We start from the raw sequence: 24895 nt of genomic DNA, 5'->3' as shown, positions 1-24895 counted from the left end.
AGAAACGGTAAGCAATAAATTTCGTTTTCTTTATAAATTACCCAGTTTCAGGTATTTTGTTATAAGCAACACAAAACGGACTAATACAGCCATTTTACAGATGACAGTGTCAAGAGTCATCTGTTTTCATAGGAAGAGTGCAGGACACTTGATGGGGAGGAGAGGAGGTTCCCAGGCCGGCTGAGGAATCCCCTATAAAGTCACTCTTCCCTCATGCGTCTAACCTCAGATATTTTGTGTATTGCTTGATAATTCAATGCCTGAAAACCTTTGGCATGGGGAGTAGTGTGGATAGAAGACTAGGTCCCAGGAGGAGTCCCAGACGCAGGATTCAGTTTTACCACTAACTGGCTGTATGACCTTGGGCAAAACCTAAAACCTCTCGGGGCAACACCTTTTAGCTGAAACATCATCCCAGTCTTCCTTTTCTGCTTCTGCAACACCACCTTCCCAATGCAGGCAGAGAAGAGATGGGGCCAGTGGCCTCTCCCCAGCCAGCAAAGCAGGCCTATTAATAGGGCCCCAGGCTGCTCTGGCTTCCCGTCTTGGGAGTCCCCGGGGCTGGCTGGCGCCTTTCTGCTCGCTCTCGTGCGTGCGGAGAACTAGCCGCGCTGACTCCCCTGCACTTTCGCCTCCCTCTCTGGCCCCAACCTCCCACAGGAAGGGTGGGCAGTTTTGGTGGCCAAAAGGGGGAGGCGCCCAGGATGAAGGCACGGATGGAGCAGCACGCTGGGGAGGAGGATTGCCAAGCCAGCCTCAGGGGCAGTCAGCAGCAGGGCTTCCTCGGGAAAGTGCCCCCTAGATGAGCAGTGATAGTGGCTTTAAGAAGAGTAATTGAGAAGGAAACAAATCTCAGCTCCTCCTTCGCCTCGCTAAACCTTCCATCCTCCCGGCGGACAGACGAGGCCCAGATGTGCTGGGCGGGGCAGGAAGGACGCGCCAGGCCTTTGGCCCCAGGTGAACCAAGTGTAGAAAATAGAAAAGTATCCCTCGCTTAACACCACGCCCCTTCCTCCACCCCCGAGTAAAGCCTCCGGACAACCTCTGTATATCGACCCTCCCACGTGTCCCTATCCACCTCGAACTGTCAGACAGGCGCGGACAACGCCCGCATCACCCTCGGTCCACCCGGGGTGGGCGCGCAGCTCTCCCTAAAGCGTCCTCCGCCTCCGCCGAGGGGGTGCTGCAGCCGGCGGGGTCAGAGGCGGAGCAGACAGCTGGGGGCGCCCCGGCGCGAGGAGAGAGGAAGCCTCTGGAAGGCGAGGGGTGTGGATCTCACGGGGGGTCGGGGCCGCTCACCCGGGCCCGGACCGGCCCGGCCCGCTGAGATGGGCTCCGTCTCCTCTGCGCTGACGCGGTCTCGCAACGCCGTGGTGCAGCTGGGCTCGTCGCCACCGCAGCCCGAGGCGCCACCGGCTGCTCCCGCTGTTCGCAGAGACCCATTCGCGCTCCCCAATAGCTGGAGGCCCGGACCCGGGCGGGGAGAGACGCCCGCCCCTCCCGCAGCCTGGGAGGCGCAGTCCGCCGCGCGGAGCCCGGAAGGGCGCCCGAAGTTGGCGAGTGCGGAGCTGTCCCCGGTGCTGAAGCGTGCAGAGAGTATGTCTCAGACCTACTTGCCCCGAAGCCTCAGCGAGGCGGGTGAGTTTCTTATCTCGCTTAAGGACCGCGGAGAGCTGCTGCCTGGAGACCTTTGAGGGGCTTCTTACCTTCAGGGGAGGCTCCATCTCCCCAAAGGATTTCGCTTTCCTTGTCCTCTTGCCCATAACTTCTTTTACAAGTTAATATTCATTTCTGGTTCAATAGGGGGTTATTTCTGAAGGACCATCTTTCATAGGGATTTAAACAACAGCTGGCAAGATAGATGACACCCTAAGGATTCTTTTCCCCGGCTTTGTACCAATGCCGGCACGATGAGGAAAAGTCTTCCGTGTTGTCTTGGAAAGACAAGGATAAAAGAAGCGCTTCTTTCGGCTCCTCCCGGAGAAATAGGGAAAAGGGCAAGAAATCCCTGCTTGTCCAAGACTTAGTTCCATGGGTGAAGAGGGAAACCAGTGTTTGAACTAGTGTCTTCCGAAGGGACCTGGGATGTGCAGTTTGGGGAAGACTTTTTTTCGGGTAGGCAGTGCGGGCAATGTGAAAAGAGCATACGGGTTTGGAGTCAGAGGTGGATCGGAGTCTCCACCTGCTGTTTTCATTGTGATCTTGGGCAGGATACTCTCTCTGTGCCTCAATTTTTCATTTGTGATGCCGGGATGATAATCACTAGGTAGCTGGAAAATCTGACTAGACACAGTGCATGGAGAAGAACTTTACAAACTGTAAAATGCTATGCAAATATTCACTATTATACTTCCGCTGAAGGAATGGAAAAACTTACTCACTTAAAAATTTTTAGTTTGAGATATTCAAAGGCTCAGTTTCATCAGGAAAGGTCCTGTTTTGTGCCAGTGGGACGAAAACTGTACCTGTAACTTAAAAAAATCTTTCACACTGGAAATGTTGCTGAATACTTGTACATCTGCTGGCCTTTTGATCTTATGCATAAATCCCCACTTCATCCCAGGCAAGGTTGTGGTGCTCACTGGGATTGTCTGTTGAATTTTAAGAAAGAATTCAGTTGATTAAGTGGGCAATGTTGGTTCTTCTAAAGAGAAAAAGATGAGGTTAGCAGAGAGGGTGCTTAGACTTTGACTCACTGAAAGGTAAGGATACCATACACTTATTCCCTTGAGAATTTTCATTTAAAAATATGGTGAGTTTCTCCCCTGGCTTTTATTTGCTCTTGTTTCATTCAAACAGCCTTTAAAAAAAAATTAAAAGAAGACCCACACACATTGTCCTTATGAAGGGGGATTTGTCATTGTAAAACATGTTAGTTTTTTCCATCAAGAGGACATGTCTTTGTGGTATTAATGGAAAGAGAACCATATTAGGAGTCAGGACGTTTGGGTTATGCTAAGCTCAGCATCCTTGGGCAGGATACTTATATTTTCTAAGCTTGTTCAATCCGCTCTTTTTAAATGAGTACCAGTATCTCCTATACCTTGAAGCTTGTTATGGAGGTAAAATGGTTTGCAAATTATAAGTATTATACAAGTAAGGCATTTTGAAGTATCTGGAGATAATATTTTCTAATGTGCAGATGCTTATTTAGTTCTTATACAGATGTATCATGATCTACTGTAGTTGTATAGCATAAAACATGGGCTTCCTTTGTAAAGCTCTTCAATGTTATTTTTGTGTGTGTGTCTGGGACATCAGCTGATTACAAACATGTCCCTATGAAAGGATATTATCACGGTTTTAATTTTTTTCTTTTTTTGATTTTGCCAGTGTGGGCAGAAGATTTAAATATTGCAATTAATTCACACATTTTTAATGCCAGAAAACCCATTTCTTGGCATTTGCATTGAACTGATTTATGTTATAAATTTGATGAACACACATTAGGAATTTTTTTAACTTTTTGATTGTACAAAAATGATTATTTTTCCCATCCTTCTACTTTGTTTTGCAAGGAATATCTCCAATTAAAAGATTACATTCCGAATTTTATATCACTTAGGATATCTATGCAAAGTTATTAGAGTTTCCTATTTTGCTCTTTTTAAAAAGAGTGTTGAGGGTTTAAATAGCTGGAATTGCAGATGAGGCTCATTTTTATCATCTGTGAAAATGAGATGAGATGTCCCTAGGTGTGAAGCTAGGTGGCCTTTTGTTAAATAAGACTGACTTTCTCCAGATACTGGGTAGAATAGTACAGAACTTGTGAACCCTGTGAGCAAACTAGCTATTCTGCAATCTAAAATGTGTACTACATTAACCAAACTGAATATGAATATATACATATACATATAACATATATACATATACATATACATATAAATATGAATATATATATATATACATATAACACTATTTTATGAGGTTGTGGCATGGATACTTCTATTATCATTTTACAGATGAGGACATTAAGACACAGAGAGGTTAATTAACTAGTCACACAAGTAGTAAATGACAGAGCCAGAATTTAAACCCAAGTAGTCTGGCTCTAGATCTGTGTTCTCATCCACTTCTCTATGCTGCTTATCTTAAATTCTGTGTGTTTATATCCCATTTCTTGGCCCTTTAGTTCATTATTTAGTGATGTCCTTTGTCCAGGTTTTATCTTGTTTTGGCTAGGGTGAGGGGAACTAAGGGAAAGTTCTTTGGTCCTGGGAGGGAGGTGTTAGAGTATTAAGGGAGAAACAGGCACTTTCGGTATTACTGTGGTGGTAATTAAATCCAGTAAAGTTGAAAGGCAAAGTAATACTCAGTGCACAGAGTCAGCTGTCCCTCTTCATGGAAATTTAGAAGCTTTGAGCCTCTGAGATTTGTTTTATTAAGAATGGTGATGGTCACCTATTCCTCTCTTACCATGTTATAAAGATTAAGTGAAATAAGGTGTCAAAGCCCAGGTGGGGAACTGGCAGGTATCAAGCATGAGTGTTTTGTACATTTGCTTTCAGAGCTTTGGGGCCCCAGTCATTGGTGGAAAGGAGGGAGCAACTTAATCCATTTTCAATGAAAAGATACGTCAGAATAAACAAATAATGAATTAAAACATGAAACCATTCACAACTATCTGTCTATTTCTTAACAATCTGTAGTAGATTGTCAGAGGCTCCTAGCTTTTCTTAGAAGTTCCTCTAGATGGGGAGGGACTTTGACATTATTGACTGAAGTGACCTTTGGGTTAATAATCTATGTATTAAAATTATTGGGGCCCTTTCAATTTTCAGTTACTCTTTCCTTTTGTATCCTGCTGTTTTAACATTTGGAAAAGGTGTGTCCTGTAAGCACGGATTTTAAAGCGCAGCCAGTATTTGTCAGTCTCAGAGCATTGTTCTTGCTGACATTTTGTCTGCTTCTTGATTTCCATCAAAATCTTCTTTAACTCCTGATGAAGTTACCACTATTTGCATCTAGCTGGGTCTGTTCAGATGTTAGAATCAGTGGCTTTCGAACATCGGTGTTTATCAGAACCACGTGGAGAGGTAATTCCAGAAGCCCAGGCTTATTGTTATAGGATAAGGTTGGTGTCTTAGTAGCTAGACAAATTTCCCAGGTGATTTTGTTACTGCCAGAGTGTGTATCACAGTCCCCAGGAGCTTGCTAAAACACACAATCCTGGGCCCTTTCCCCTAAGGTTCTGATTAGTAAATCTGGCAAGCAACCCGAGCATTTGCATTTCTGACAAGTTCCCAGATGCTGTTGATGCTGCTAGTCAAATGGTCACACTTTGACAACCACCGGTCTATGAATAGAAGTCACCCCAAAGGACAACTAGAAATCAGGTATATTGTATTAGCCATTATTGAGTTCTTGATTTGGGAACCGGACAGGTGCTGTGGAGGAGAGAGCCTGGATTCAAGGCAGCTTTCATTTACCCAGTCTCTCTCCTTCACCTCCCCAGCCCCTTAGCAACCACTTTCATGCCAATTTCTAAAATGTCAGAATAATTAGGATCCTTTACCAGTGATGCTTTTAACCTGGGATTAAAATTTTTTGGTAATTTAGCTGAATTAGAAGGACTGACTAATGCAAAAGTAAAGCAAAACTCCTGTCATTTTAAAGATCAGTGGGTGGATGGGTGAGGTGGTGATGCCACCAGTGCCTTCTTCAACATATGCAGCATCCCCTAACGTGTGTCCCTGTTCTGAGTTAATTTAAACAGACACAAACAGCTTTCTAAAGCTTAGGTTAGTGACAGGCAATACTGATGAGAACAGACATGTGATGGGCAAGTGCTGGGCCCTGTGGACGTGGTGTTACCTCCAGGAACTCCCCTCTCTGACAAACTTCCTTCCCTCTACAGAGGCAAGTCGGGGGTCCCAGAGTCCTATCAAAGCTGATAATTCTCAGAACCACTCTGATTCTATTTCCCAGCAGTTACTAGAGTCATTGCTTCCAAAGTCAGTCTCGACATAGGGCAGAGTTAAGTAACCTCCTCAGCTCTGAGTCACCAGTGGTGTCTTTTCTACTGCTGGGTGGAGGCCATGGGGTAGAAATGCTTCCTGTCTGCACAGAACTTTACAGCTTAGGAAGCCCCTATCCAGTCTCTTTATCATTTTATCTTCAAGACAGTTTTCTGAGGTAAAAGGGACAGATGGCCTTATTGTTCTCCTATAATAAAGGAAATTTAAATCAACTTTTAATTTATTATTGATGACATGCTTTATCCTAGCTTGCTTGCAGTTAGTTAGGCTTTCATATGTCCCATGATCAATTCTTCCAGGCAGCGTGGTGCTGGGAAGGAGGCTCTGGAATCTTGTTCCTTGGCTCCAACACATTCTGGCTACAAGAACTAACTTCTCTACACCCATTTTCTTATCTGGGAAATATACCTGATAGTGGCCTCTCCTAAATACATAATTTATGGAAGGTACTTAGCACTTGCCTTGGGACACAATAGCCATTTACCAAATACAATCATGTGTCACTTAACAATGGGGATACACTCTGAAAAATGTGTTGTTAGGTGATTTCATCATCGCTGTGCAAACACCATAGAGTGTACTTACACAAACCTAGATGGTATAGCCTACTACACACCTAGGCTATAGCTTATGCTCCTAGGCTGCAAACCTGTACAGCATGTTACCATACTGAATGCTGTAGTCAATTGTACCATAATTGTAAGTACTAGTATTTGTTTATTCAAACATATCTAACCATAGAAAAGGTACAGTAAAAACATGCTATGAAAGATAAAAAGAGGTATATCTATTTAGGGCACTGACCACGAATGGAGCTTGCAGGAGTGGAAGCTGCTCTGGGTTGAGTCAGTGAGTGAGTGGTGAGTGAATGTGAAGGCCAAGGACACTACTGTGCACTGCTCTGTAGACTTCACAACCACTGTACACTTAGGCTATGTATTTGTCATTTTTCTGTTGCTTATAACAGAATACCTAAAACTGGATAATTTATAAAGAAATAGAATTTATTTCTTACAGTTTTGGATGGTGGGAAGTTCAAGGCTGAGGGGTGCATCGAGTGAGGGCCTTCTCAGCAGGAACTCTGCAGAGTCCCATGGTGATGCAGGCTATCACGTTTCCACATGCTTTCTTCCTCTCCTGATAAATCTCCCAGTCTACTCCCAGATAACCTGTTAACCCATTAATCCACAAATGGATTAATCCGTTCTTGAGTGCATAGTCCTCATGATCCAATCACCTCTTAAAGGCCCCACCTTTCAAATACCATACTGGGGATTAAGTTTCCAACATGAACTTTGGAGAGAACAAACATGCAAACCATAACAGGCTACACTAAATTTATAAAATATTTTTTATTTCTTAATAATAATAATAAATTAAACTTAACTTACTGTAATTTTTATTTTATATATTTTTAATTTTTAACTTTTAAACTCTTTTGTAATAATAATACTTAGCTTAAAACACAAACACATTGTATAGCTGTACAAAAATGTTTTCTTTCTTTATATCCTTATTTTTTTTAACCTTTTAAGCTTTTTTGTTAAAAACTAAGACACAAACACACGTTAGCCTAGGCCTATACAGAATCAGGGTCATAAATACCTCTGTCTTCCGCCTCCACGTCTTGTCCCACTGGAAGGTCCTCAGGGCAATAACATGTGCGGAGATGTCACCTGCTATGATAACAATGCATTCTTCTGGACTCGTCCTGAAAGACCTGCCTGAGGCTGTTTAAAGCAAACTTTTTTTTCTATAAGTAGAAGGATTACACTCTAAAATAAAAAGTATAGTAAATACATAAACCAGTAACATAGTCATTTATTATAAAGTATTATGTACTGTACATAATTATATGTGGTTGGTTTGTTTATACCAGCATCACCACAAGCACATGAGTAATGTGTTGTACTACAGAGTAAGACAGCTACGACGTCGCTAGGTGATAGGAATTTTTCAGCTCTGTTATAATTTTGTGGAGCCACTGTTGTATATATGGTCTGTCGTTGACTGAAACATCATTATGCAGTGCATGACTGCACTGACTACCTTTACAGATACATAAGCAGGTCGGCTGTGTGGGTGAGTCCCACCTGCAGCTGGAGTCCCACCGCCAATGGACTGACACAGCTGGGATATGGATCTTTTCATTTCCAGTCCAGTTCTCTTTCCACAATGTCATAATGATTCTTCAGTGGAAATTAAACAGTAAGTGGAGTGAGGAAGGTAGGGAAGGGTAAGGGAATGGGAGCAGAGAGAGAGACAGCAGGGGAAAAAAAGCAAAAAACCACAAAGCAGTCCACTTGGGGTTAGAGGGCTGGGCCCTAGATCACCTACTTCTGAGGTAGGACATAGATACCACATACTTCTGCCATCCTTGGTGTTGTATTGTCTGTAATTTACTCACAATGTTCAACCCAGACAGTGATAAGTGTGTGTTAGCTTTAATCTGCATTGTAGGGGTGAGTAGTTAACATTAATATCCTAATCAGAAACACTCAATAAAAAGTGTATTCCTACATTCTCCAGTCAGCCTTCCAACTCCTCCAACTATGTTATATCTAATTGTGTTAAAGGGCTTTCAAAGGATAATTAGAAATGATTTTTCATTGGTCAAAATGAATAGTGTTTAAGATATATCAATTGGTTAGGAATCTTGTCAGTCATTTCTGCCCTTGCATGAATGGGGTGTAAGAATCTGGTGAGTCCAGCGATCTATTCATGCCTGAGTGGTATCCTGCTTCCTACAGATTTGTCCTGTATTTCATCTCTTAGCAGAGGATTTTGAGGCTTGATCCTGCTTGGGCTGCTGACTGGTTCTCCTGATATATGGCCCCACCCAGGAGCAAGGGTCTGGAAATGTAGTCTTCCATGTGTCCAGGAAGAGAAACAGGACAGTGCATATTGTGAGAACTAGTGATGCTAGCACATTTTAGAGTTAATTTTCCTCATTTCTCAGCTAATGAAACAGGCTCATGAAGATCAAGGGACTTGTGAGAGATTACAGAGCCAGTAAGTAGCAAAGCTGGGATTCAAACTTGAAACTGAGTTCAGGAGATAATAAATCTAAGTTAAACAAAGGTGAACAGTACAAGGTGAACTCTAGTTAATTATATTTCATAGTGTATACCACAGCAGTATTTCTCAAAGTGTGCTTGGAAATCCCCAACCTCAGAATTACTTGGGATTCTTGTTAAAATACATTCTTGGGGCTGGCTGGTTAGCTCCTGTGGTTAGAGCATGGGGCTGATAACACCAAGGTCCGGGGTTCAATCTGTGTACCGACCAGCTGCCAATACAATAAAATAAAATGCACTTTTCTGGGCCCCTTCTAAACCTAATGAATCAGAATCTCTGACAGTGAGATCCAGCAATCGGTGTTTTTACACCTCCCCCTGCCCTTCCCTGTGGGTCTTATTCACCCTAACTTTGAAAACTGGCCCTCTGTGGTGTTCACAGCATTCTTTTCAGAGTCTAAGTGACTTGCTCATGGATAGTCTGAGACAGAACTGGGATCACACGAAATTATAGATGTTCAAGGGCTTTGAAACAGTGTGCTCATGTCAGACATTGATAAGATTTTCATGGAATGGCTGAGACCAGGAAAAGGGATGCTTACATTGGGCCACAGTTGGCAGCAACTGGAACTAATCAGCAAATGTCACAGGGAACTGATGTGGGCCATGTTAAGACTTTCCCTTCTCAGATGTCACCCCCACTTTAAATTCTCTGAACCTGACTAGAAGAAATTTAAAAAGACCATCTTGAACCAGTTATTGACTTTAGTTTGCCAAATTTTTTAAAAAACAAAAATGATTCCTTGCATTTGTATAGTTTTCACATTATTTGAAGAATTATAATCCTACTTGAATCACACAACAAACCTTTGAGGTAGCCAAGACAAGCACTGTTGTTATTCCATTTTACTAGTGAAGAAACTGAGGCTGGGAGTATTGACAGGTCTTGCTAAGGTCACACAGCTGATAAGAATCTGGATCTCTGGCCTCTGTGTGTGCATCTACAGCTCTGCCCTGGGCTGTGTTTAAGCCATCATGGTAGACCACAGGCTCCCAGAGGAAGCGTGTTTCCTGGCATCTGTGTAGGCAACAAAGGCTTGGGTGTTTCCTTCTCAGCAAAGGAAAAATGTGGCCAAGTTACTAAATCTTGTCATTTCCCAGAAGGAGGTTGCTGAGCTCAGGGCTGGGCAGCCACTGCCAGGAAGGTTGGGCATATTCTTTAGTCCCAGCTGCACAGGCAGAGGGTCTAGAGGGGCAGGGTTCTCCTCAGATGACTGGATCTTTCTGGAGCTGCTAACGGGGTCTCCCATCCCAAGTGCTCATTCTCCCGAGGCAGTTGAAGTTAGCCCCCAAAGGTGCCTTTTTGAGTAGGGAGGCCACAGTGAGAGGGGCTGCTCTTTTGTGCTCTCTCTCTCCTTCTTTCTCTGTCCCTACTGTTTTTCAAGTGCCCTTCTTAGCAAGATCTATCTCACTAAATATGCTGGAGGATATTAGAAAATTGTGAATTTGAACAATATATGAATTAAATTAGAAGTCCAAATTCAGTAACAGGCTCTTTCCTCTAAGCTTTGTTCCCCAACCTTTTCTTCTCCCCAGCTTACAGGTTTCAGGAGGGTTCTATCATGTTGCCATTTTTTTTTTCCTACCAGTCAGTGTGGGCTCCCCCTTACTGATGTCAGATCTTCCTAACGGACCTCAATAAAACTGAAGACACAATGGGGAAAAGAAACCATTAGATCTGTACGTACACAATCTATTCGTTTACCCCTCTTGGTTTCACAGTGGGTTTTGGTGTGGCTCAAATTCTTCAAGAGTTGGGTGGACCTCGCTTCCATGTTGTAAAAATTACATGGCAGGGCTGTTTGGAAAAAGTTCCTCAAGCTCTGTCTGGCTGTTGTTGGGAGCTTTATTATTATTCCCTGGATTTTGACACCCTAATAACTGGGCATCTTCTTCCAGTCCAGGGGACAAAAAATGTTACTAATATGAGGGCATGCCCTCCAGAATAAAGCCTCTGTTCTGAAGAAGAAAATGAATCAGTCATAAAATGTATGTGCTGCTCTATCTTCCCTTGTCTGAATCTTGTTATGTAATGATGCTATTTGGAAAGCAATCAGTGATTTTTTAATAACTGGAAAAGTACTGATAAAAATCAGTTTATTATGTTTCATAGGAATGATAGAAGTTAACATTTATTGGGCACTTATTGTGTGCCAGGCTTCATTCTAAGCATTCTCTATGAGCCAGCATTACACTAAGAGCTAAGAGCCACTGAGGCTCAGACAGTTATCTGAGATCACACATCTAGTGAGTGCAGGGAGTGGCATTTGAACCCTAGGCCTTAAGCACTGTGCTCAACTGCCTGAGACATCAGCAGCTTGAGGCTGATGAATGAAATTGGTCTACTTGCCACTAGCATGGAAAGAAATAGTACGTGAGGAAGACCATGGTGCTGTGGCAGATTCCAGAAGAAAATCTTATCATTATTTTCCATTATTTCAATGTTGTGATCTAAATAAAATTGGTAGGTAGATTGATAGATTGACTATAGATAGCATTCAGATTACTATGTCGAGTCATATTATTTCTGTTTGGTCTAAGCTGAAATAGGAGTAAAATAATATAATTGCAATATCAAGAAAAACTTGAGATAAAGGAAAAAAACTAAAATATCACCTCCTTAAAACAACAGCTATTTTAACATTTGTGTATCACGCTCTCATTTTTTGCTTATGTGCATAATGTGATTTTCACCTAGCTGGAATTACAGTACAAAAAATCGAAATTTTCTCTGGGAGTTAATATTGTTTACTAGTTACAAGGGCAGGCTCTGAAATGGGACAGAGGGTGTTAGTATCTGCTCCCGCCCATTATTAACTGTGTAGTCTTGGGCTAGTTACTTAAACTCTGAGACTTAGATTCCTCATCTGTAAGATGGGGATGCAAACAGCCCCATTTATTGGGTTGTTTTGTCCGTTTAAAGGTTTAACGCAAAGCTCTCAGCATGGTGCCAGGCATAGACAATGGTTGACTGGCATTTTTATTCTTAGATGTGTGATTTTATTAGCAGTAGTGGGGCATTTTTAGTATGGCTTTCTTACAACTAGGGCTAAGCAGTTATCACTGCTTAAAAAAAAGTTGTCACTTTGTAAAAGAATCAGTTAGAACTAGGATTTGCTCCTGCTTTGCATCAGTTTTGCTGAGTAACAGCTTTTCTTCCGGGTTTGGTGCCCATCGGTTATGTGCCACAGAACCGGTTGTGCCAGTCGGGAGCCACTCAGCTCACAGTAAATGATTTGTGACTGGTTAGAACAATAAAAGCCACGATGGGTGTCAGGCTTTGCTCCAGGTGGTGTTTGTAGCTCAGTTGAGGCCCCAGCTTTGGTCTTTTTCAGCTTTTAGAACAGATCAGTCTACTCTGAGGGAGGCAGCAGCATTTTGAAATATTCCTGTTCCCCTGGACAGAGTATGGAGGCTGGGAAAGCCAGGTTGGGGCGAGTGCTTAAGGCTTGCTCCCATCTGTGGTTGTTCTCTGGGCCTCTGTAGACTCCCACTGGCAAGTAGCTGCCCCTCAGTCCTTCTCTGGGTGACCCCTCCCCGGTTCTTCATCGGTGGCAATTCCTCCATGTGCTGAGATGTCACCCTGTTTTTCCTCCTCATTCCCCGCTGGGCCTGCTCTGATTTAGACAAGTGTGTTCTGAGCATATAATATTGGGATCCAAAAAACACTTCATTTTACCAAAGAATGTGTGCAGATCCCCACCCCATGCCTCAGCCTCACCCCATCTCTTGCCTACCCCAATTCCTGACAGCATCCCTGAGCTGCAGCCTGTCTGTCATCCCATGGCCACCTTCCTGACACCTTGCAGAGAATGTAGACTGGGTGAGGGTGAGGAACAGTGGGCGGCAAGGGTGGAGCGAGCTGATGAAATTATACGCGTTGTTTAATAACAAGTTTTAAAAAATGATTGTAATCGATTGGCCACATTAAAACCACCTGTCGAAATGTCCCACGGTTTCTAATGCATGGTGTGGTCTGTTTCTCAGCTAACCCCTGGGCGAAGTATCCCCAAGGCCACATGTTGGGTTTCCTGGAGGAAGGCGTGTGTGTGTGTGTGTGTGTGTGTGTGTGTGTGTGTGTGTGTCCACCACATCTCCTCATCTCTTCTTCCTGGCCCCACACTCAGGCAGAGAGTGCCCAGAGGCCCTTCTCATCTCTACCCCTGAACATAAATGTCCAGGTCATCACCAAGCACGCTGAGCCTCTGTGTCCCAGAGGGGGTCAGAAGAGGGGGCTCTGGGAGGACTCTCTGACCTTAGATCAAAGATACCCAGTGCGTCCCTCCAGCGTGGCCCAGGCCCATGTGCACGTCAGCGCCTGTCCCCGCATACATCCGTGCACCCCGACCAAGTGGCAGGCGCTAATCGCAGGCAAGTCAAGTCGCATCACTTCTGAAGGCTGCCCGGGGAGGGTGAGCGCGGGGCAGGAGTCGGCGGGCACAGCCGGGCGCAGCGCACACCCGCGTTCGGAATTCTCAGCTCCCTTCCCTGGGGAACAGCAGCCCCCGCCCAATGGGGGGAGGGGCGGACTCTCCTGCGGGGATTTTTTACCCACTACGTGGCCCTGGGGATGACTAACCTATAAATCAGCCAGCCGGAGCTTTCGCTCTTTCCATTCTGCCACTTTTTCCACAGCCATGCTAATCGTGGGCCCCCTCGGGGAAGGGAAGGAGACGTGCGCTTTGTTCCCCAGCCCCCAGCCTTTGTCTTTGTCATCCTCAGTCCTGGGAGTCAGGCTCCCTCGGGTCGCGAGAGGGGGAGGGTAAGAGCGTCAGGTAAGTAGGGGCCCGACCCCTGCATGCACCCCACACCACTTCTCAAGCTGTGCAGTAAGGATATGACCCCAAATATAAGGCGGGTCCTCTTTTTCCCCTTTTAAAAGGTTACTCACAAGTATTTTTAAAAATGGCCTGCTTGGATATACAAACCTTGAAGGGATGAGAATAAAATCGCATGTATAGTTTAATATTTATTTTATTACTTTTGTTACACCTATTTAAAAATCTCAAGTTGCATAAAGTACACTAATTTAGAATATTACTTTCCCATTCTTATACTCCATAAAACAATTTTACTGAATTTGTTTATGCATTTTATCACTAGTATCATTGTCTTCATCAATGCCATTTTTGGGTCATCTTCACCTGTGTCTAAGTTGTTCGTTTTACAGTACTTCTTGAATCTGTGAATAGTGCTGTTACTGGAAATTTTACTAGGCAAACATCGATTACTATTCAGGTGTCAGCCATTCAGGTTCATCTCTCCCCTTTTGTGAAGTCTGAGTTCCAATGCTCTGGAAAAGAGAGAATAGATGAGAAGTTAAGGGTAGAGTGAACACACACACATACATTCCTTGCTTGAAATTTGGGCATATACAGCATTGATGAATCCTTATAGCTGGAAGAGACCAGGAGATCATCTAGTACTGGATACCAACTTCCTTTAGTATTTTTAGTATTTCAGTATGACTTGACAAAGCTTTATTATTTTTATAAAAATAATGCAAGCGTGTGGCAAAAATATGAAACAACATGGAATAGTACAACAAGTAAAGCATTAACAAACTCACCAAAGATGCGTCTGTGAGAGATCCAGTGAACACCCTTCCGAGCATGTCTTTTCGCATATATACATACATATGTTTGCATTTTGTATAAGTGGGATCATATCATACATGCTACTTTATAATGTAATGCTTTTCACTTTTATTTCACATTTTTTCATATAAACATAGTAATACATCACTCTTTTTAAGGGTGCCCTTCTGTGTATATAGTATAATTTACTCCTCCACCCTCCAATTGATGGGTTTTGGGGCTGTTTTCAGTTTTCTTTCAATTCTCTGATAAACATTCCTGGATTCCGAGTCATAATTATAAAGACCTTCTCTAGTCTTAATCAAGGTTGCCCGAGTGTGAGCTAATAGTATAATGCCAACTAAATTGAGAAGGTATCCTGAGACCAAACAATGAAACAGGCAACTTCAGACGGTTTACAGAGAATTTATTATTATTATTATTATTGCTATAATATATTGGTTACTAACAGGGAACAGATTGGGTGGACTATTGATTTGAGTGCCACGCAGCTACCTTCTGTGCAACCCCAGCGATGGGGGGAGGAGTTGAAGCTTATAAGAGATTTAGGGACAAAAGTGGAGCTATGCCAAACAGAGAAGAGCTGCGGAAGATTCGCAGGCAACGCACAGCCACCTGTTGCTTTTCCTTGGGGTTGCTAGTCACTCCCCTTATCTTACACAAGCACAGCATTCTGTTCCTTTCCCTTCCTTGGTTGGTAAGTAACTTCTGTGGGGAAAAGATTTTAACTATTGAAGCCAGAGCTCTGAAGCCCACAAGGATGGAGTGAGTTCTGACCATTTCCTACATTCCACCCCCTGACAGCTGACTGGCCAGCACAATCTTATCCACCAATCTTCTATCATGACCCTAGGGCCAGATATTGGGAGGTGATTTATTCTTTTAATGAAGAAAAGGGCCATGGAACCTAAAAATTTATGTTCAGCATGTATCCATCCCAGTCCATCCCAAACATGATAGGTTGTAGGTACCTTTGAAACATTAGTTCTCTAACTAAAGAATATACATATTATTTTGTGTCATCCAGATTGTACAGTGTGGTGGGTTTTGTGTTAGTACTTAAGGTTCCTAAAGGGTCCTTAGTGTGCATAGTCACCAGCCCCTCCCAGATTTCTCACTCAATTCTGTCAAAGGGGAAAATCTTCTATGGCATCCCTTCTGAACTGGACATTGGCAGCAATCCACACACCAAAGAGTCTGACCGGTTGTGAGCACAGGGGACAGCCCAGGACAGAGAGGCATTTCCTTATGTGATAGGTAGGAACCTGAAAATGAGGAAGCTAAGGGCAATAAGAGAAATGTTTTTAAAGTCTTAAGAAAAGGAAGTCTCCATCTAGTAATAATATAGTTGCTGTTGCTGAGCACCATTGGCCAACACCGCCCCTAGTTTGGGCATTTCCCTGAGTGGGCAATACCATACATTTTGGCCTTTGATGTTATCAGTAGGTACAAGTGTATCATAGATGGGGGCCTCAGTTGGAGCCCATACCAGTAAACTAGCTTCTGTCCCCCTTCTCTATGAATCCTGGGGTGGGGGAGGGCCAAAGTGGCCATGATAGGGCCCCTGTTTAAATAAAAAGGGGGATTGAGTGTGATGCCAGAGGTAAGGCCATCCCCCCATGGACTGAGAATACCAAACCACCCAGGAGGGGGATATCATTTTAGTATGATCCTGTGGCAAATGCAGAATAAGTCCATTTTATTATGGACTGGATGGGCCACAGTACTCCTCCCTGTACTTGTACCTCCAGAGTGCTGGTTACTGGTGTGTGTTCTGCAGGCCAGTCATATGCAGACATGTGCATTGTGGGGGTAGCATTTATGAGTCTGATGGTTTCAGTCAGTTGGGGAGAACTTCCCTTCAAGTTTCCCTCTGGTGACAAAGTTTTCAGTGTGGCTTTGATCATGCCATTCATCTGTTCAATGAGGCCAGTGGCAGTAGAATTATAAGGCAGATGAAAATTCCATAATATGTTGTGGGCCTCAGCCCACCCCTGAACATCATGTCTTGTGAAATGAGTCCTTTGATCACTGTCTATTTGGGCCAGGGTCTCATATATGTTTTCTAACTTGGTGAGTCCCTTTACTGTAGCAGCTTGATTTGCCCTTTTACAGGCAAATGCTTGAATAAGTCCAGGGGCGGTGTCTGCACAGTCAAAAATGTACTCGTGTGCTGCAGTTACCAGCAGGGGGCTAATGTAGTCTATCTGCCATTGAATGATGGGATAGGTGAACCACCCAATATGCCCTGGCATGTGTCTTAGGGGACGTCATCTCTAGTGACACTGTGGACAATCCTGTCTACAGCCTGAAGATCTGAATATTTTATGGGCAGATGCAGTCTCTTCACTATCTCCCGTGTTGTTTCTGGGGCTCTGATGGCCAGACTTACCATGAACCCAGTCAAGCCACATCAGAGGGTGTTAGAAAGCCCTTTAGCAAGACAGCCTGGGCTTTAGCTAAGGCATCAGCCTCATGACTGCCTGGCAAGGTGGCTGAGGAGTGAGCTGACACATGCCATACAGACACCTGGGCCATTGGCTGAGTGCAGACTCCCTGTATGTCTCTCTACAATTTGGCACCCCATAGTGGCTTACTGAGTATTGTCCAGTTCCCTTGGTGGCACTGTGGCATCCAAGCAGTGAGTCCTTTCCAAACAGCCCAGCTGTCAGTGGCTATATTAAGCGGCATTGGTTTGTGGGTCAATGTGATCCACACCACTCATAGTTCAGCCCACTGGTCTGTTTAGTTTCCTCCTCAAACCAGATAATGTCAGAGTCCAACCAGATGGCAGAGGAATGCCAGGTGGGTGGATTTCCCTGGCTCTTATCATCTGTGTACCAGGTATCCTGGGGATGGGTGCCTATGCCTTCCTGCACTTGTGGGAGAGGTGGAGCAATGTCTGCTAGTGCTGGGGTGGCATACATATCCACATATGTAATTGGGCCCAATAGCATGTGTAGTTCTTGTGACAATGGACTAGTGTTGTCAGAGCTCTGTTGTAAGTAGGCATGCCATTTCTGTAATATGCTTACCTGAGCACAGGCACTCTACAGCTTCAAAAACATGTCCTTAATCCATCCACTTATTGGCAAGGAGGTGCACATTTTCACTGGCAAGTTGGTTGTCAAGGCTTTGATCTGCTGCAATGCCAGAGAGATGGCCAGGAGCTGTTTTCAATAGGGCTGTACCTGGTTTCTGCTCTTTCCCATAGTTGTGACCAGCATCCTAATGGGATGGGTTTCCTATACCATTTCTGTCACAGGCCCCAATCAAATCCCTCTAGATAGACTCTAGTGTCCGATTTATGTCTTTCACCTGGCATCAACACTCCTAAGGCCTGTACCTGTTTGACAAACAATTTAGCTTTACCAAATGCCTCTTGCTGGGGAGTATTCTAATCTCATCTAGCCCCCTTCTTCACATAATATAGAGGGGTCTCAAAATTTGTGCTAAGTGAGGGATAAATGGCTGCCAGTAACCTAAGAACCCTACAAAGTTTGTAAATCTGTCACAGTTTTAGGTATGGGAAAAGCCTGTATTTTATCAATCACATCTTCCAACATAACTTTTGTCTTAAATGACCAGATAACTCGTAGGAGTTTTACTGACTGCATAGGCCCTTGTATCTTGTCAGCACATACCTCCCATCCCTGGGTCTTCTGTGTGCCTGCAGAGACACTGCTGCTTGGGAGAGAGAAGGCAACATGGTTAACATGTTAACTGGTTAACATGACATCATCAATATAGTGATACATTTTAAGTGACACATCCATTCTCCATTTTCCTTTATCTGTTTTCCTTATTCTTAACAATTATATTTGAATTGCCCACAGAAAACAAAGCTAGCCATTTAAGATATATGTGCAGCTTTGGGGGAGGCCCAGAAACCAGTTCTCACAGCTTGAGCTCAGGAACAAATCAAAAATATCACGGAAGTGCTATTTAAATCTAGTTTCATTTATTAAAATTTACTAGAGTTATGTGACCTTAGAAAGTGTTTAGGCTTATTTACTTAATAAATCATGCATGCTCATTTATAAGCCGATTTGATACCAATATACAAACACATATATAGACACCAACAAACATGTAGACACAACATACAGCTTACATATATATACATGTATGCATAAAAACACAGATACAAATCTTATAGCTTTAAAGCAATGTAGCAAATTTACATCTCAAAGCACAAAAAAAGAATTCTTTTCCAAGAAAGAATTTGGATGTGTCAGAGAAGACACAGAAGATCTAAAATGAGTGTCAAGACAAAACAAAATCATAAAAATTTACCATAAGACTCTACAAGTGCTGAACCCATTAACAACTTTTAGGGCCTTAAGAGGAAGGCAGATGACCCCCAAAATAGGTTGTTGGCATCATGACTGCATTTCTCTCAGGGCCCTAGAGTTGCCAGAAGTCCCTGGCAGGAATTACAACAGGATAAGCAGATAGAAGGAGTGCATATCCTCACAGGGAGAAGCAAAATCCAACAGAGAGAAATAGGCTTAAATGAAAATATATTCAAACAAACCCAAAAAGGTACAAAAAAAAAGAAAACCCTCTCAGAATCCAGGGCCACCCCCTGAAGACAGCTAGGTTTAGCCAGAGCAACAGTTATTTGCATCTCTAAAGGATTGGCTCCCTCTCTGGTGGGAATCCACCCCAGGCCACCTGTTTATCACACAGGTGCTGTAAGCAGCTAAGCCAGGGTACAGCCTGTGTGAAGTTCAGAATCTTAACCATTTAGTTACCAGTTGGGAGTGTCTTTCCCAAATCTTGTAGAGGATCCAAAGCAGGTGGTTTGAGTTTTTAAGGGATGACAGCTATTTAAAATAGGAGTTTATTTAAGAAAAAAAAGTTTCCTTTTGAATGTATGTTTACACTCTCTTTGCCACCTCTCTCCCTCTGGGTGACGGAGATGCAAAGGATTACTCAAAGCCCATTTCTTCTGAGCAGTGAGAAACTCTGAAGGGGTTAATTTCCTGGAACCCTCAAGAGAGAGGCATTCCTCCTTGGGAAATTAACCCTGAACTGAGATTCTTTCTCAGTATTTATTCTCCAGGCCAGAAAGTTACAGAAAAGGAGCATAGGTGGAGTTATGGCTAAGTATAGTTTAACAACAGAAGCTGATAACATCAATAAAATAACAAAGTGACATTCCATAATGCAATTATTAAAAAGTTAAGTCAGTCCACCCACAAAAGCTTGTTCTTAGCAAACACTTTCCCTACAGCAATTTCCTCAGTATGTTTACATAACGATAAAGTAACTTTAGGTTAACCTGCTCCAAGGAAGTCTGTCCTTGAGCCAGCAATTTTGCTGTGTTACAATTCTTTATCTACAACAAAGACTTTGGCCTGGGGAAACTTCCTGTCTTTTGAAAGCTTAACATTTCCATATGTAATTTTAAAAAGTTAGGTTATACCTGAAACTACAGGGCTTTGGAAACTAGGCCCTGTGAAATAGATTTGCTTTATAAATGTTAGTATACTCCACAATATAGCCAAGATTGCCCAGGCCTGCAGTGCTGGCACCGAAGTCTGCAGCTGGCCATGTTCCACCCCTCCTGCCTGGTTGGCAGTTCTTTACAGAATTTAAGTGCACAGAGCAGGGGCCAGGCCACTGCGGCAAAGGCCAGGTTACTGCAGCAACAGCTTGCTCACTTTCTCTCTTCCACAACTTGGAGGCTGCTGGCCAGCTTGAGATTCTCCCCAGAAACAATGATAAATAATGGTGTTCTCTCCACAGACAATGATAAATAACAGAATATCCCCAGGAGACAATAATAACGGAAATCCCCCCAGAGACAACAAACCTAGCCAGCTCTTCCCACATGGAAATCACTGGTTTATCCTGGGCTTTCCCCTAGGTATGGTCCCTTCACCCATGCCTATGTCATTCTTTGGCCTCCTGGCTAGCTCAATGGCTGTCTAAGTGTGAGCTAACAGTATAATGCTGCTGGGAAAAAATAGGAAAATGGTCAGGGCCCTCAGGTGTTTGGAATCTTGCTGAGCATTTGCTGTAAATATCATCAGGTGTTCCTTGTTACTACTTAATGTAATAGGGCATGGGCACCCAGGTGTCCAGGGTTATAGACTTAAGTGTCAAAGACTAACAGCTCTGATCCACAGTGCTTCTCAGAACTCTCACAGAAGCCACTAGGACAGTTGCTCCTAGATCTTAATAAAACCCATTCATTTTTCTATACCCATGGCTCCCAGGACTTTTTTTTTTTTCCTTATTACCTAGCTCACAGACCTGGGTGTGGAGGGTTTGTGACCCAGTCTGTGCAACAGACTTGAGGGGTCTGTAAGCCCTAGCTTTACAAATGCCCATCAAACTGAGAAGGTATCCTGAGATCAAACAATGAAGTGGGAAACTCCATGCAGCTTACAAGGAGTATATTATTATTATTATTAAAGGGTGGTTTCTTACAGGGGACAGATAGGGTGGACTATCAATCCTAATGCTGTGCAGCTGCTTTCTCTGCAACTTCAGGGGTAGGGGTGGGGAGACGAGTTGAAGTATATAAGGGATTTAGAGACAAAAGTGGAGCTATGCCAAACAGAGAAAAGCTGTAGAAGTGGAAGGTTTCCAGGCAACTCACACCCACCTGTTGCTTTTCCTTCAGGTTGCTAGAGTCATTCCTGTTGTCTTTTACAAGCATAGTATTCTTTTCCTTTCCCTTCAGTGGTTGCTAGGTAATCTGTGCAGGGAAAAGACTGTAACTATTGAAGCCAGAGCTCTGAAGGGCATGAGGATGGAGTGAGTTCTGACCAGCATTCCTACAAAGATTATAAAGGAATTCTCCCATGTTTTCTTCTAATATTTTTTCTGTTTACTTTTTTAAAAATTTATTTTTGTTAATTGTGGTTAAATATAAATAACACAAACCTTACCATTTTAGCTATTTTTGAGTGTACAGTTCAGTGGTAATAAGTACATTCACATTGTTGTACAACTATCACCACCTCCATCCACTGAATTTTTTTATCTTGCCAAACTCAAACTCTATCCATTAAAAACAAACTGCTCATTTCCCCTTCCCCAAGTCCCTGGTAAGCACCACTCTACCTGCTGTCTGTAAATTTGACGACCCTATGTCCTGCATATAAGTGAAATCGTACAGTATTTGCCCTTTTGTGACTGTCTTATTTCACTTAGCATACTGTCTCCTAGGTTCATCTATGTTGTAGCATGTGTCAGAATTTTTCTTCTTGTATTTAAAAAAATTATTATTAAAAATTTAAAACATACATCAAAGTTGAAAGAATTTTATAGTAAACAAACTCCCTTATATCCACCACCTAGATACTACCATTGACATTTTGCTATACTTGCTTTATCACATATCTATCTATCTATCCATCTATCTCATCATTTGTCTTATTTCTGATACATTTGAAATTAAATTGCAGACATCATATGCTCCCTGCTAAATAAGCCCACATTCATACCACTAACTAGAGTTTGAAATTTGCTGACCTTTTTTTTTGGTTTGTTTCAATGTAAAAGTCATATACAATACAATGTGAAAATCTTAATCCAGGGTACATTTGTTCAGTTTTGAGGAATGCATACACTTGTGTAACCCAAACCCCTATCAAGACACAGATCATTTCTATCATCCCAGAAATGTGCCTCGTGATCCTTCCCAGGCAATCTCTACCCCACTCTCATCTCCAGGTATAACCACTGTTCTGATTTTTCTCCCTACTCTAGATTACTTTAACCTCTTGTAAAATTTCCTATAAATGGAATAAATCATACAGCACAAATGCTAGAGTGTTAACTTTCTATCATTCCCCATGTTTCTGAGATTCATCTCTGTTGATATGTGTATCAGCAATTCATTTCTTTAAATTACTGAGTAATATTCCATTGTAAGACTCTACTATCGTTTGTTATCTACTTCTCATCTTTTTATGATTTTACCTTGTTTTTATTTAATTTGATTTGGAGTTTATGCTGGTGTACCATGTGAGGTAAGGATTTAACTTTATATTTTTCTGGATGGCTATCCATTAGTCTCACCTATATTTAATAAAGTGTCCATCTTTATTCCATTGATTTGGGATGCTAACTTTATAGTACATCAACTATAGTATGCATTGGAGTCTATTTCTGGATTGTCTATTCTGTTTCATTAGTCTATGTTAGGTTCCTGGTAGGGAGTAGAATTCCACTCAAATGGCTCGAATGGAGAGATTTTAATGGAAGTGTAGTCAGGGTTAAGGGAACCTACAAGGGATGTTGAAGCATCCAGACCCTAGCGATGGTGGGAAGCCATTACACTTGCAGGCCTGAAGGAGCAAGATGAGGAATAGTGTTATCAGAGTCCTGTGAGAGCTGGAGCCATGGAGGAGGGAGTGCCCAGCAGGAGCTGTGGTGCTGAGGGAGCAGAGCCACTGCCTGGGAAGCAGACAGGGAGGAGCAGGGAGGAAACACCCTCCACTGTCTCTTCTCTCACCCTCTCATCTACAAGTGCCTCCCACTGGCTGGACCCACAGGAAGCTGGAGGGCAAAGGAGGTCAGCTGAGGCCTCCAGGACACAGGGCAAGACAGAAAAGGGCAGAAAATGATGAATGGGGTAATGGCAAGTGGAGAAAAAGCAGCACAGAGCACCTGTCTGTCCCATGCCAGTATCGTTCTGTTCCAATCGTTGATGCTTTAGCAAGGCTAATTCCAGCTCATTGCTTTCCTTCCTCAGAGATTTTCTGGCTGGCCTTGCTTACTTAATTTTTTATATCAATATTGGAATCAATTTGTCTAGGTTTAAATAAGACAAATAAAACCCAATTTGTTATTTTTCTTTGGATCCTGATAAATTTGTATATTAGCCTAGGAGAAAATTGACATCTTGATGGTTGAGTTGTCCTTTCTATGAACATGTCTTTACATTTATTCAAGTTTTTTTTTTTTTTTTTGTGTGTGTGTGTGTGTATGTGCTTCAGTGTTTACAGTTCTCTTTACATAGGTTTTATATATTTCTCTTTAAGTTTATTCCTAGGTATTTGTTATGGTTGTTATTTTAAATAGGATATTTCCTACTCTTACATCATCTGACTGGTTTTAGTTGGTGTACAAGAAAGTGATAGGTTTTTAAGACTACTTTATATCGATTTTGTACTTTTCTATCCTACTGAATTTTCCAATGTTTGTAGTAGTTTTTTTTTTGTACATTCTCTTGGGTTTTCCAGATTTATAGCTATATAATAGTAATAGTTTTATGTTGTTATTTCTAGTTTTTATGCTTCTCATTTCTATGTCTAGTTATATTCGTAATTATATTCATATTACCTCTGGGACTAGGTTACAGTAACAGTGAGAGTAAGCCTTGTTGTTTCTGACTTTATTAGAATGCCATGTGTGTATGTATGTGTGTGTATGTATGTATACACACACATATATGGAAAATATGTGTTATATTAAGGAATATAACATATGTTTAGAGATATATATGTGTATATATACGTGTGTATATATGAGGGGTCTTCAAAAAGTTCATGGGAAGATTAGTAGTATGTTTTGATTCCATTTTTCCATGAACTTTTTGAAATACCCTTGTACCTTAGAAATTATTCAAAAATTACTATTTTATTTGGCTTTAAAAAAAAAGTTAAGAATAAGGGTTGAAGTTTATCAAATGCCCTTTCAAGCCTCTAAGGAATCAGTATGACTTTTCTCCTTAGATAAATAAGCATGAATTTTCAGTAGACTTCCTAATATTGAACCATGTCTGTCTTCCTAGAATCAATTTTACTTGCATGTGACATATTATTATGCTAATATGCTGGTGCATTCTGTTGGTTAATATTTTATTTAGGGTTTTTGCATTGATATTCTTACATGAGGTTTGTTTTTAGTTTTTACTGTGTGAAATATTTATCAGGTTTTGATATCCATATATTACTTCCTTTATAAAAATAACTTAGAAGTTTTCCTTTTCTTTTTATACTTTAGAAAAGCTTAAATACCACTGAAATTACCTGTTCTCTGAGAGTTTGTATAATTCTGCTGGGAAACCCTTGGGACTGGTGCTTTGTTGGGAGGCAGTGTTTTGACAACTCCCTCTCTTTCTTCTCCAGAAACTGGATCTTTGGGCAAATTCTATCTTCCTAGAAAGTTATCTTTTTCATTCATATTTTTCAATTTGTTAATATGGAGTTGAGTAGTCCCTTATGCCTCTTTTAATTTTGTTTACTGTTTAAGCATATGGGCTTGAGCTCCTTACAAG

The 24895-nt window shown here is 42.3% G+C and overlaps 1 protein-coding gene across 1 annotated transcript in view; it reads left to right on the top strand.

Moving 5' to 3' along the window:
• The first annotated feature begins 1328 nt into the window (after window positions 1-1328).
• Window positions 1329-24895, top strand: part of PDE1C (phosphodiesterase 1C) — a 622342-nt gene continuing 598775 nt past the window's right edge. Inside the window, exon 1 of the mRNA XM_063100843.1 lies at window positions 1329-1638. Within this exon, the coding sequence (XP_062956913.1) occupies window positions 1329-1638 (310 nt within the window). The remainder of the gene's footprint in view (window positions 1639-24895) is intronic.

Source organism: Cynocephalus volans, chromosome 6 (assembly GCF_027409185.1).
Source record: "Cynocephalus volans isolate mCynVol1 chromosome 6, mCynVol1.pri, whole genome shotgun sequence".
Lineage (NCBI taxonomy): Eukaryota > Metazoa > Chordata > Mammalia > Dermoptera > Cynocephalidae > Cynocephalus > Cynocephalus volans.
This window is presented reverse-complemented; position numbering and strand designations above follow the sequence as displayed.